At 43.9% G+C, this 13773-nt stretch overlaps 1 protein-coding gene across 9 annotated transcripts in view; it reads right to left on the bottom strand.

Moving 5' to 3' along the window:
- Positions 1-27: 27 nt before the first annotated feature.
- The window catches only part of KMT2A (lysine methyltransferase 2A), a 77125-nt gene continuing 63379 nt past the window's right edge, over positions 28-13773 (bottom strand). For 8 of the 9 annotated variants that reach the window (XM_073903818.1, XM_073903824.1, XM_073903821.1 and 5 more), the window contains 8 exons: positions 13701-13759; positions 12473-12643; positions 10589-10663; positions 6894-7072; positions 6624-6727; positions 6106-6189; positions 5573-5702; positions 28-5055 (listed from right to left, as the gene is read on the bottom strand). In XM_073903818.1, coding sequence (XP_073759919.1) covers positions 4780-5055; positions 5573-5702; positions 6106-6189; positions 6624-6727; positions 6894-7072; positions 10589-10663; positions 12473-12643; positions 13701-13759 — 1078 coding nt within the window. In that variant the 3' untranslated portion in view covers positions 28-4779. The remainder of the gene's footprint in view (positions 5056-5572; positions 5703-6105; positions 6190-6623; positions 6728-6893; positions 7073-10588; positions 10664-12472; positions 12644-13700; positions 13760-13773) is intronic. The other variant, XM_073903820.1, reaches the window with a different exon arrangement.

Genomic DNA, 13773 nt, shown 5'->3' with positions numbered 1-13773 from the left:
CCCCAAAGCCAAAAGAAAGCTTGATCGTGTGCTGCAATAAACTTGACATGTTTATTAATTAAACTATCACTTAAATAAAAAAAAGTGCATAGAAAATAAACATGTTTAAAAACTCCTTTTTTTTTACAACTATGTACACTTTTTACTTTTACATTCAGTCTTTCGTAGAGAGCTTTCAGCATTATTATTTTTTGAACTATTAAAGTATTTTCCTTCGTCCCTGTCACAGGGAGTTAACACTGATGGACTTTAGACACATTTTTTCCTTTTTTTTTTTTTTCTCTTTTTCTCTAACCAGAAGCTTGGAAGAACACAAGGAAAAAAACCAAAAGATCTGTTATACATGATAAAGTTGTCAAGAAATGTCTTATTTCTAGAAAAGAAGCTTGTCATCTGTTGAGCTTTTGAAACAATTATTCAACTACCTGTATTTACTAAAGAGACTGTTAAAAGTTCAATAAAAGAAACACCACAAGTCTATTTTCTTGGTTGAAAGACAGAACTAGAGTACCTCGGAACAAGATACCAGGAAAGCACAGAACACAATTTTCCCCTAAATGCAGGTGGTAACCCCAACATTCATAACCAAAAATAGAGAAACAAGGAGTACAGGTACTGACTGGCAACATTCATGGGCAGAAAAAATCTGGGTGACACCATTTCCGCGTTCCTCTCTGACCCTGGGAACGGACCGCGTCACCGTCCCTTTGTGGTTTGGGTCCCCCCCCCCAACTTCGGAGGATCCGAGGAGCGCCAGACTGACGTTTTCCTGCCACGACTAGCAACTGTAACACAATCCTTATCTATAGTGTTAAGAGAATTAAAAGCCATGGACTGAACTAGGCTTTGTTACATGGTGCATTACTATATTAGTTCCTATATATATCATATTTATATTTATTTGAAAACCAAAACAAAAAAGTTGCAAGTTTTCAGAGTGTGAGACTTGACTGGTATTCATGATTCGGCACAAAACCATCTGCTCAATAACCTTGTATTGCTTTAAAATGAAGGAAATGAAACATAAAATTACACCCAGCCCTTTGCAATGACCCGCTTTTCCTTTAAAAAGAAAAAAAAAAAAACCCAAAACAAAACAAGAAAACCAAAAACCCAAACCCAAACTTGATTTCTAGTTAAAAAAAAAATCCCAAATCAAACTTAAAAGTTAACATGTGATAAGGTTTTGACCTTTAGTATTTTCAGATATTTGATTGAATGTCAGTCCTTTAGAAAGATACATTCATTAAAAGATTTTTTTTTGTTTTTTTGTTTTTGTTTTTTTTTTTTTCCTTAATGTTGTTGTATATTTTTAATCAAGGGAGCTGCATGGTGCTCACTGCATTGGCCGGGGGTTGCTGACAGAGGCAAGCGGGGTGGTGGACTGTATCCCGGCAAAGGAGTCTGGTTGAAAACTTCTACGGATTATAGCTGCCAGGGCTTCCCCCTTAATTCTGGTGATTGGTCTAAAAACCGGAGGGGCTGTGCTGGAGGTGGTGGACGGTAACAGAGGGAGCCAAGGGACCGAGTTCCGGCCGTAGGGTCAGCGCCATGCAGCTGTTCTGGCTACACAGATATCACTGGCCACCAGGAAATGCGGCCACAACAGGTTCTAGCAGCAAAGCTCTCTGGGAGCTGGCTCGCTCCCGGAGAACTGACCAGGCTTGCAGCTGGGACTCCTTAGGGATTTGGGATGCCCCTTGGGGGATTCCTGGGAATGACCCACCACAGTTCCTCGGTCTGCACTTTTGTGCGGAGATTCCCTTGGTCACTTTCAAAACAAACTCAGGTGTTTTGGAGACAGATATGCCGGTTTGTTTTGTTTATTTGTTTTTTTGCCTTCTTTCCCTCTTGTAGGGAAACCTTAGCTTATTACCCAAGTTGCTGGCAGGTATGCTGAATTTTGGCAATGGACTCAAGGCTGAGCTAGAAGAGGAATTACTCATTTCTATGGTTGACAGTTGGGGAGTGAAAAGGCAAGGCAAACCATCTGCAGCTGGCAAGAGAAGGAGAGATGTGGGTCCCTCCCCTGGCCTCAGGGTTCGGGATTGGTAGAAAGAGAATGAGGAGGGGGCTCACAGTACAGCATGGCCTAGCAGGGCATTAACTAGGTCTATTTAGCTGAGTTTCCCCCACCCCCTGACTGGCCTTTGGGTCTTTCTCAAGGTGAATTCGTGACCCATCAGTGCATTAATCATTTCAGTAACAAATGCAGCTTAAGGTTTTTTTCTTAAAAAAAAAAAAAGGAATTAAAGGATTTACAAAAAAACCTCACACAGTGCAATAATCAAGGAAACCAGACACTAGTGGAACCCCTAGGGCCACTGTATCTTGTTCACGGGCAAAGGAGGAAGGGAGGCGAGGTCTGGGTAGAGTGTTTTTCCCCAGTCCCCTGCTGGCACTTCTCCACGATGACAAGGAAGTCTCTGCCATCCTGGCTACAGTGCTGGGCTCCCTGCATGACAGCGAAAACAGTGACAATGTTCCAGCAAAGCCACCAGACACAGTTCTTAAGGTCACGGAAGAATAGGAAGCCCAGGGTGGAAGGCACAGCAGAGCCATGAGTCCTGGGGCAGAGAGCGCAGGGCTGAGTCGTATTGCTTTGCTAGACTTCCAGAGGAATGGGCTTCTTGTGGGAGAAAAGGGCGCCCTGCCCTCTACTGGACTGCACTGCTCTGAAACCCAGTGGCCGACAGAGGCAGAGAAGAATCTGCGTTATCGTGAGTGGTCAGACTGTGCTTCAGTTTCAACGGGCTGCCCCACGAGAGGGCACGGGGGGCGGGGATCCATGGGTTCTTTGCAGGTATGAGGACGTCGTGGGCAGAGGGGAAGGGGACGAGGTGACCGATGAGGCAGATGGTGAGGAAAATGTCAGGTTGCCATTCAACTTGGTTGCTATCTCGGAAGTAGGGCAAGAGGAGGGCAATGGAGATGCCAGCTCCCGCCACTCCGAGCTAGTCCAGAAGGGAGAGAGAGCGTGGGGAAGGAGAGGGGACTCTGCTGTGTCAGGATACTACCACAGCCTTCTGAGGAGCTTCAACACGGGAAGGACGGGAGTGGCCCAGTGGAGTAGGGTGACCTTCCTTGTCCATTTATTGTCAAAGAGCAAACCCAGGACACGTTTATGTCAACAGGGCACAAACAAGCTACACATTAAACAACAAAAGTACACCTTCCAGGGGGAAGTTGGGCAGGAAAAACCAGACTTTGTGTGTACAGCTGAATATTTTTCTCTAACTTCATCCTATGAAAATAAAAAATTATTAAAAACCGATCTTCTTTTAAATTAGGATAATACCGCGGTTTAAAAAATAGCCTTGTCATTAAGTGCTTCTCCCTATGAAGTGCTTCTCATAGAAAAATATACAAAATATATTTACATTTATAAAACCTTAAATAGTAAACTGTAAACAGAACAGAGTAAAATCCAATGACTTAATTTAACAGGTTCAGGACACCGTCTTGGGGAAAGGAGGAGAAGGAACATTTGATGCTGTTTTGACCACATCCTAAGGAGTAATCAGGGCAGTAGTGTCATCTAATTTACTTAACCTGTGGATTTTGCGCAGGTGGCAGAGGTCCCTCAATACAAGGTGGTCTAGTCCCCAAGTTTTGGGCCTTGAAATCTGATTAGTGTTCTGCCTTCAACTGGACACCGACCATTTAAAAATGAAGTCTTCCTATGTCTTAACAAGGGGAAAATAAAGTTACCATGTCCTAGGAATGGGGCCCGGGGGTCATCCTGGTTGTGATACTCTGGTTGCTGCATGATTCAGATCCTATTTAAATAATCGTTTTCCTCTTCTAAAAAATCATGCTACATATATTTCTTTAAAACTCTCCGTGGAGCTTTACGAAAACTCCAAATTCCGTCTGGTTATGACCAATGGCTCCTGTCCACTTCCCCACTGGGCGTGCTTCCAGGCTCAGGGGTTGTGTTGTAGGCATACACGATGCCTGGCAGGGAGTGTCCTTGAGCAGGGAGTCACTCCCCTCTCCCACCCAGAAAGAACGGGAAAGCAGTGGGATGAAACGGGGGGGGGGGGGGACGGGGGGGGAGGGAGGCGGAGGAAGAATGAAAGGGACACTGCTCCTATTGTCGAGAAGGGTAATTGGCTGAGATAAGGCTCCTGGGGGTAACACTCCCACTTAAAGCCCACAGGCTCCATGTTTGGTGATTCATTGGCACAACCCCAAGACAGTCTTTTGACACCAAAGGTGCTAAGAATCCTGTCTCCCAACCAGAAGTGAACTCTCAAATGGGAGGATAGTAGGGAAAACCACCAGACCTTCTCTGTTTGGTCAACAGACGGCCACAGGCTGGGCCCGGCTGGCAAACTGTCAGGTATCCAACCAACTCTCTATCGGGGCCCCCGGCTGACCCCTCTCTTGGAGTGCTTGGGAAAGGGCCAAGGCGAGGATGGCAACTTCTCTCCGAGGAGACACTCAGGCCCCATCTCCCAACATAATTAACCCTCCACAGGCTCCTTCCAGGCATGTCTGCTAGCGACCCCATTTCCCACTCTTTAACGGCATACGATCAGAGGGGCCCCAGTAGAAAGCCGGCCGTGGATCTTTTCTTCGAGACCTCATCTCTCTCTCCAGGACTAGGACCACATGTCTAATGTGAATATAGGACGTAAGGGAGCCCAGCCATCACGGAGGCCCCTCAACCGTGCCCACTCAATCCTGGAACTCCTAGCTGCTGGCAAAGGCCTTCAGCATTGCTCTGGATGGGCCTGGGTCCTAGTACTCCGACACTGGGGGCGAGCAGCAGCTCTAGTTTAGGAACTTCCGGCATTTCTTGGCACCACAGTTGCAGGGTAGCTTGTTGCTGGCATCCTCGATGGGGAACTTATAGTCGTAGGTGAGCTCCTCCCCACGGTAGATCTTGCGCATGGCAAAGATGACAATGTGCTTCTGCCCGTCGATATTGATGACCCGAGAGTAGCAGTTAGGCTCACATGAGTGATTGATGAAGCGTGCAGCGTTTCCGTGCATGGTGGCATCCACCACCTCCGAGTCATCAATTCGGAACATGTAGCAACCGATGCCCTACACGTGAAGGAGAGAGGGAGACCTTGTCACTTAGCCCAGCTCAGGCTGGAGAACATTTCCCAGCCCTTTTCTGATGTGGCCTACAACTGCTGACGAAAAAAGTTTCTTCTAGTAAAATGTCCAGATTTCTCCCATCTTTCAAGATGCTTCCATGGCAAATTCCTACAGTACAGCTACTAGACTAGAGCTTTCTTAATGTCTCCACGGGAAAGAGAAACCTAAGACACCGTGTCATCAGGTGCTTTGATCCTGGGATGCACTCAAACAAACCTTTCAAAGAGTATCCTTGTACACTAATCCTTAGGGTGGATTCTGAGCTTCTCCTGGGCCCACCACCAGTTTTAAAGATGTCAAAATGTCAAAAAAAAAAAAAAAAAAAAGGAAAAGGGGAAAAAAAGCATGTTTGAATTAATAAAATAGACTATTTCTTTTGGGATGTAAGGATCGTATTTTTAGCTGATGGCTCCTTTCTCAAACAACGCCAGAACTGGCACGGTGAAAGCGAGAGACTCACCTTGCTGTCGTAATACTTCTCTCGCTTGTCAGTCTGGATGGAGCGGATGACATTGCCAGCATACTCAATCACCATCTCACCTGCATCAATGTTTCTCTTACAAAAAAGACCCCGGCCGTGGATGGGAGACCTAGGACATAGAGATGGAAAAGAGATCGGCCACCAATTTCACCAATCAGGTTAACTGTGTGAATACATGAATAAATGAATAAAACCTGCTGTCAGTTCCCCAGGAAGCACAGGCCCTTGGAAAGAAAAAAAAAGAATCTGGACCCACTTGATTTGAGTATATTACTTATTTTAACAAATGGCCAAGAATGAAAGATTTCTCCATTCGGGAGCCCACCAGAGTAACAATATTTTAATGTTTCCTATGTTAAATTCCTTGTTCAACGCAAGGAGGGGCAGGTTCCATTAATAACAGCTAGAAAAACCTCACTTACTGAATGAGGGAGGTCACTCCAGCATTTGGTCTGCTTTAATTTTGGAAAACGATCAGTTTTCTGGAATTCTTTCTGCAATGTTAGCCATACCTGTAGACACCAACTGCCTCCTTAGAAGTCTTTTTTAAGTGCCGGAAACGCATGGGCATTGGCAGATCCATACTAGTTGCCCTCCTAAAGAGATAAGGCATATTATTAATGAATTCTCTTCAGGAAATAATCAGTTTTGAGTCTTGGATTGAAGGTTTCTAGAGACTATGACCACATTATTCCCTTTGTTCAATGCCAAGCATGATAACAAGTGTCTTGTAAAATGAGGCCTATAATATACACAGTCCTCTCCGACCATGGTAACTGTGGTGGTAGTGGTATGTCCAAAGCGGACAGAGTTTACTTTGGTTAAAGAAAATAAAATATATTATCTTACAGTTATCTGAATTTCTCCTCTCCTCTGCCCAACAGCTACTGCTACTTTAATACAAACTACGGTTCACTCTTAAATGTGATCTGGGAAATTCTGATCCAAGCAAAGCCACACAGGGCCCTGAACAGCCAGAGTAGAGGGAAGCAAAGAGTGTTCCTAATGACCCCCTCCACCCCAGACTTACCGAGCTGACTTAAGCTGTACCTCCTCCTCTTCCTCATCGTTGGGGTTGTATTCAGGAGGCTGCCGGTGTTTGGAAGCCAGGAAGTTAAACATGTCAAAAGCTGACTTCCTGGAGCCAAAAGATTAAAACACGCTTTAACAGAAATGCTTTGAACAGAAGCAGTGAAGGACAGCTTTGACACTGGAAATCTCAAAGGTGACATGGGGAAAATGATTGTATCATCAGATAATAAAATCGGGACCCAAAGCTGCTTAGGAAAGAGAATGGAACTTGCCTCAGGTGAACTTCAGCCCTGGCTGAGCCATGAGGGTTCAGAGGGGGTTCGTTGGCTTCCTCTGGTTTGTGGAAACGGAATTTGTAATTCCTACAGTGCTTGGCACCGGAGAGCTGCTCAATCAGGAACACGACTGCATCGTGAAGAATGCCCAGCATCCTCAAACCGTTAACACCTGCGGACAGAAGGCACCAGGGAAGCGAGGGTGCAGCCAACAGGAAAGTGCCTGGTACTAAAGAAAGGCCTGCGCAAGAGAAGAACTCTGCCAGAGGCTGCTCATGGTGAACGACATTGAACACTGGCCAAGAATTAGCATTAGCGAACCATTAAGATGACACAGACGCAGGTCTATCAATACGGAAAATGTTCATGGTAGATTGAAAACAAACAAACAAACAAACACGTCACCAAACTATTTTCTATGTTCTGTATGTACACAGGCTATACGTATTATTTCATTTCATGGTCACAACGCCCACATGAGGCAGGAATTACCAGCTTCACTTTCAGGTCAGTCAACCTAGGCTCAGAGAATTTGAATACCACACCCAAGGTCACACAGCTGGTGTGACAGGGTTTGAAGCTTGGGCTATGGAGCTCCAACCATGATCGCGTTTTTGTTTATAAGTTAATGGGGTATCTGGGCTCTGTAACTTCATACTCACACAGGTACCTCACTAAAATTTAAAAGAATGATTAGTAATAACCTCCTAACACAGAACTCTCTCTCTCTTTTTTTTTTAAGATTTTATTTATTTACTCATGAGAGACAGACAGAGAGAGAGAGAGAGAGAGGCAGAGGGAGAAGCAGGCTCCCAGGGAGCAGGGAGCCCGACGCCGGACTCGATCCAGGACCCTGGGATCATGACCAAAGGCAGATGCCCAACCATCTGAGCCATCAAGGCGCCCAACACAGAACTCTCTTTTGCATTGTTATACTGAATGTTTAGAATAACAGATAGATGCTTTGTTTTACTCAGTCTCGTGCCATTAATGAGCATTTCTGATTTCTTTTTATTTTATAAAAATAAATGTATGTAAGTTGCCGACATAGATGGGGAAAGGCTTTCTGAAATGACTGGTTTCTTTCACTAAAGGGATGGGGCATCCCAACAACCGCCACCTCGCTTTGACACGAGAAATAGCAATGTTCAGGGTGCCCGGCTGGTTCAGTCGGTATAGCATGTGATTCTTTTTTATTTTTCTTCATTTTTTTTTAAAGATTTAATTAATTTATTTGAGAGAGCACATGAGCAAGGGGGAAAGGGAAGAGGCTGAGGGAGAGGCAGGCTCCCTGCTGAGCAGGAAGCCCAATGCAGGGCTCGATCCCAGGACCCTGAGATCATGACCTGAGCCGAAAGCAGATGCGCTTCACCGACTGAGCCACCCAGGCACCCCTGTCAGGTTCATTTTTTTTTTTTTTAATTTTTATTTGAGTATAGGTGACACAACAAGTTCATTATGTAATTAATCCTCACCACAAATTTTGGAAGTCACATTTATATTCCTTTTTAGATAAGGAGATTGAGACTCAGAGAAGTCAATTAGCTTGCACTCAATGTAATATTAATCACAAAGGGGCAGAAATGTAGCTTGTACTGTTTTTTTTCTGCCTCCAGAGCTCATGGTTTCTTACCACCATTCCATGTGGCAGTAAAGGACATGGATAAATCAAAGGAATTTCTGTCCTGTTGGCAAAAACAAGCGGGGGGGGGGGGGGGAGGACTACTCAGTGTGAGGCCGAGAACACAGAATTTAGGACACTGGCTTACTCCGGGGGCAGGATTTTACACATATTATCAATAATCAGTTCAAAGTGACTACTGGGAGAGGCCATGTACAACTATCCTTTCTTGGGGTGCCTGAATGGCTCAGTTGGTTAAGCGTCCGACTCTCGATGATCATGCTCAGGTCATCTCAGGGTCATGGTATCGAGCCCCATATCTGGCTCCGTTCTCAGCGTGAAGTCCTCTTGAGATTCTCTCTCCCTCCACCCCTCCCTTCTCTCGTGTGCTCTCTCTCTCTCTGTCATGTAAATAAATAAAATATTTTTTAAAAAACAGGGACGCCTGGGTGGCTCAGTCGGTTAAGCATCTGCCTTTGGCTCAGGTCATGATCCCAGGGTCCTGGCATTGAGCCCCGCGTCGGGCTCTCTGCTCAGTGGGGAGTCTCCTTCTCACCCTGCTTGAACTCTTTCTCTCTGTCAAATAAATAAATACAATGTTAAGAAAAACAAAACAAAACAAAAAACTAAATAATACTTTCTTGCCCCCTAAATATTTCCTTCACCAATCTAAAAAAAAAAAAAAAAAAAAATAAGATACTATCTAAAGTTAAAAGGCAGCCCACAGAATGGGGAAAAACATTTGCAAATCATCTCTCTGATTAATATCCAGAATATATAGAGAGAACGTCTAAAACTCAACCATAGTAACAACAAAGCCTAAGAAACAGGCAAAGGCCTTGAATAGATATTTTTCCGAAAACGATCTATGAATGACCAGTGAGCACATGGAAAGATGCTCAATGTCATGAATCATTAGGGAAATGTAAATTAAAACTATAATGAGATACCGTCTCATACCCATTTGGAGGGCTTCTATCCAAAAAGCAGGGGATGTTGAGAAACTGGAACCCTTGGGCACTGCTGGTGGGGATATAAAATGGTGCAGCCACTGTGGAAAACAGTATGGCAATTCCTCAAAAAATTAAAGATGGAATTACTGTTTTAAAAAAAAGGAATTACTGCATGACCGAGCAATTCCACTTCTGGGTATCTGCCCCCCAGAAATGGAAAGTAGGGTCTTGAAGAGATACCTGCACACTCACATTCACACAGAATTAGTCACAATAGCTAAAATGTGGAAGCAACCCAAGTACCCATTGATGGATCGATCAATAAGCAAACTGTGGCATATAAATACAATGGGATATTATTTGCAATATGCTACAACCTGGATGAACCTCAAAGAGATTATGCTAAGTGAGATGAGCCAGTCCCACTTACATAATTCCACTTATATGAGGTAATGAAAGTAATCAAAATCATAAAGACAGAAAGAATAATGGTGGTTGCCAGGGTCTGGAGAGAATGGGGAATGGGGAGTTTCAGTTTTACAAGAGAAAAAACGAGTTATGGGATGGATGGTTGCTCAACAATGTGAATGCATTTAACACCCCTGAACTGTACACTTAAAAATGGTTAGGATGGTAAATTTTATGTTATGTCTATTTTACCTCAATAAAGAAATTCATCTGCTTAGAAAAAAAAGAAAAGAATAAAGTCCCAATGCAATATTACAGCAGATAGGAAGCCTGAAAGCATTATGCTAAAGAATCCAGTCACAAAAGGCCAGACATCGTATGAGTCCATATAAATCCCTAAAGACAGAAAGTTGTTTAATGGTGGCCAGGCGCTGGGGCTGAGGAATGACTGCTAATGAGTATGGGGTTTCTTGCAGGGATGATGAAAATGTTCTGGAATTATACAATAGTGATGGTTGCACAACTGTCAGTAGACTAAAAACCACTTAACTATATGTTTTAAATGGGTTAACTGTGTAAGAATTATACCTCAATGAAGTTGTGAAAAATTATTTTTAAAAAAGTTGATGCTTTTGTAGAATCAACTCTATAGCTTTAGACCAGAATACTCTGAGACAGGAGTAAAATCACCCCTTGTGGTCGTTACCTGCAAATGAGAGCTGCTTTAGGCGGGCATTTGACCGAGCTTCCTGGACTTTATCTGTCAGTGACTTCCAGGCATCTGTGAGGAAATAAAATATTCCATCAATTATCTCTAACACCAGTGGCAAGCTAAAGCATTGAGCTTAGAATCCTTACAGGGTGAAAACACCCTGCTAAAATGGCTTTTTGTTGTTTTCTTAGTTTCGATGAGTTCCGTGCCTAAGAAAGCGGCCGAGAGGGTGCATTAGCTCACGCCTTCTGAAAATGACCCCTGAATCCCCAAAGCATTCACATCTTTTGATGGTAGTCTGGGTCCCAAACCTGAATGCTGGATATCACTTCTACTCCCTATGCCTCTAAACAAAACAATACTAGCGTTAACGATTTAACCCAGACTACGGGGAGACCTTAAACCTCTGTTCTGTAAAACTAAGGGGGAGTGACTAGAAAACCTCTACTATCCCTTCCAGCTCCAACTTAAGATTCTAGGATCTCCTACTGTCTGTTGGGCTCGTTACCACCACTCCACACTCAGTGTGTTGTACGTAGAACTCATACACTCAATGTAGTCTTTCTGTTCTCATCTTTTTTTTTTTTAAATATCTTTTTTTTTAGTGATCCAGGCCTGAATCTTCAGAGTCACATTGGACTCCTCTCTCTACTCTCCATATTCAAGCAGTCCTGGAGAGTGTCTGTTCATTCTTTCCTGCTGGGAGCGGGCTTTATTACCTGACATGTCTACTGTAGCGATGCCCTCATCAGTGACCTCTTGCCACCTCATGTCTCCAATTTAGTCCACCTTAAAGGGAGCTACCACGTTAAGCTTCTTGAAATTCTGCTTTTATGCCATGTCCCCAGATTTTCAAAGGCCTCATGGTTTGGCACTGAAGGCCCTTCCAAAACCAGTGCCCAATCCACCTTCGCAGTTTCCTCTCTCCCTAGTACCTGACTAGGGTTTCAACATCCTCTCCCACCGGAGGGCACTCTACTCCCACCACGTGCAATCCTAACTTCGCTGATGTCCCTTTTTAGAAAGCCTTTCTCATTCCTCTTTTCCTAACCCAAATTCTGTTATCTCCTTTAACAGACTCTTCTACCATTCTTCCTGGGTTCGACAACCCTAACTCAGCCCCAGGGATCTTTCCTTCAAATTCCTCTATTACTTACTGCCTAGATAACATTCAGTAGTCCTTCAGTAGCTAATGGAACACCTATATGCTCGGGATACAAAGAGGAGCGAGAAAATAAAATGCCAGCCTTTCTAGGAAGTTCCTTGTTAAGATGTAAAAAAGTAAACAGACTTTATAAAAACAAAATTTAAGCTTTAAGCTATAAGACAAGCATTTAAGATTCTAAAAGGAGCAGAAAGGAGGGAATGGGAGTGCTTATCTGCCTCAGAAGGTCAGGGAAGACTTTCCAGGCTGAACCCTGAAGGACAAGGTAGAGTTCACCAGACAAGCCAGGGTAAAAGAACATTCTGGGCAGAGGGAAGAATTGGGTGAAGGCACAGGGGTGAAAGAGAATGGCATCTGAGGTACACAAAGAAGTGGTAGAAAACACGACCAGAGAGAGAAGACATCTCGTGTGCTCTGCTAAGTTATGGACTATTACTCCACTAACACCAACTTCTTAAGGACGAGTTAGGTGTATAATGCCGTCAAGTATCTTCTGTAACACCAAGCGCACAAACTGCCCACATCAACAGTACTAATACAAGTAAGCGTGGATCTGGCTGACACAGAGCTTGCACTGGTGAGACAACCACAATTTTTTTTTTTTTTTAAAGTAATCTCTGCACTGAACGTGGGGCTCGAGCTCATGATCCTGAGAGCCAGAGTCAGAAGCGCTACCGACTAAGCCAGCTGGGCGCCTCATTTAATCCACTCACCTTCAATACTTTCTGCACAGATCTGGAAGCCATCATCACTTGAAATTTCAAAAACAAGTCCTTTCTTGGGCTTTTTCTCAGCAATGCTTTCTTTCCTCTTCTGTTCTTGCTGGAGCCAAAGCATCAGTGGAGAGCTGAAATTACTTTCTTCTTCTTCCACTGTTTTAGGTTCTATGAGGGAGAAAATAGATAGGGGCCAAACTGAGCACTGATAACATTATCTTCAAGCCTACCAACATTCCACAGTTGGTATGATTACTCCCATTTACAGATAACAAAACCAAGACTCAAAGATGTGGAGCAACTGGCCCTGGGTCATAGCTGGAAAGTGACTGAAACTAGGTTTTTTTGTTTTGTTTTACCTGAAGTCATGCTGTCTCTGTGGTAGTTTCTGGTATGACAATTTGATAGTTTTTCAATAAGCAATTGCCCTCAATAAGGTCAAGGCTAACAAATAATAATGATTAATATGAATGAAGCACTATACGTGAGGCACTCTTCTGGGAACTTCCCGTAGATTAATTCAGATAAACCTCACGACGACCCAGTGAGGTGTGATTATTGTGTACGCTTCAAAGGTGAGAAACCTGCGACAGAGAGGTGGTAAGGAACTAGCCCAAGTTCATATAGTTAGTAAGTGGTAAGCTGAGACTTCAACCCGTTTGGCTCCAGAGTCGGCCGTCACCCTGCCCTGCATTGACGGAAAGAGGTGCCTCTGTCCTCTTCAGGAATGAGCCGACCAAAAGAATGTGATTACGGCCCAAATGCTATGCCTGAGCGTTTTCTCTATCTTCCTCTCTTCTGGGAAGTTCCCTCGATGGAAATGGGCAAACCTTACCTCCAGATCTCTCTAATCTTGAAGTGGCCAGTTCTTAATGATCAAATTCAGTAGTACAGATGGAAAGTGCTATGGAGATGTATCTGTGGTTGTGACCAGATACATGGTTTTCTTCAGCGACAACTAAGGGATGAGGTCAGGTAACCACTAGCTATTAAGACCACACTGGTGTTAAAGCAAGTAGAGCAGAATAATCGACAGATGTCCCAGACTCTATAGTGGAAGGGCACCGGACCAGGGAATAGATGGCCTGGTTAGTCTACACCTTTAGCCCATCACTTCTTTGGAGCTTAAACTTTTTAATTTAGAAAATGTGTGGATGATGCGGGCAATTTTTATAGTACTTTTGACTTTGAAATTCTAATTCTAACCTGTTACCCACCCACATACCTGTACCTTCTTGCTCATTTGCTGGATTTTGTGTTGCCTGAATCTCAGGAAGAACTTGCCTAAATGAGAAGAA

This window comes from Callorhinus ursinus, unplaced genomic scaffold, assembly GCF_003265705.2.
Source record: "Callorhinus ursinus isolate GAN/ISIS: 27379988/994484 unplaced genomic scaffold, GSC_fseal_2.0 scaffold19, whole genome shotgun sequence".
NCBI lineage: Eukaryota > Metazoa > Chordata > Mammalia > Carnivora > Otariidae > Callorhinus > Callorhinus ursinus.
Note: the sequence above shows the minus strand (reverse complement) of the source record. Positions and strands in the feature narration are given on the sequence as shown.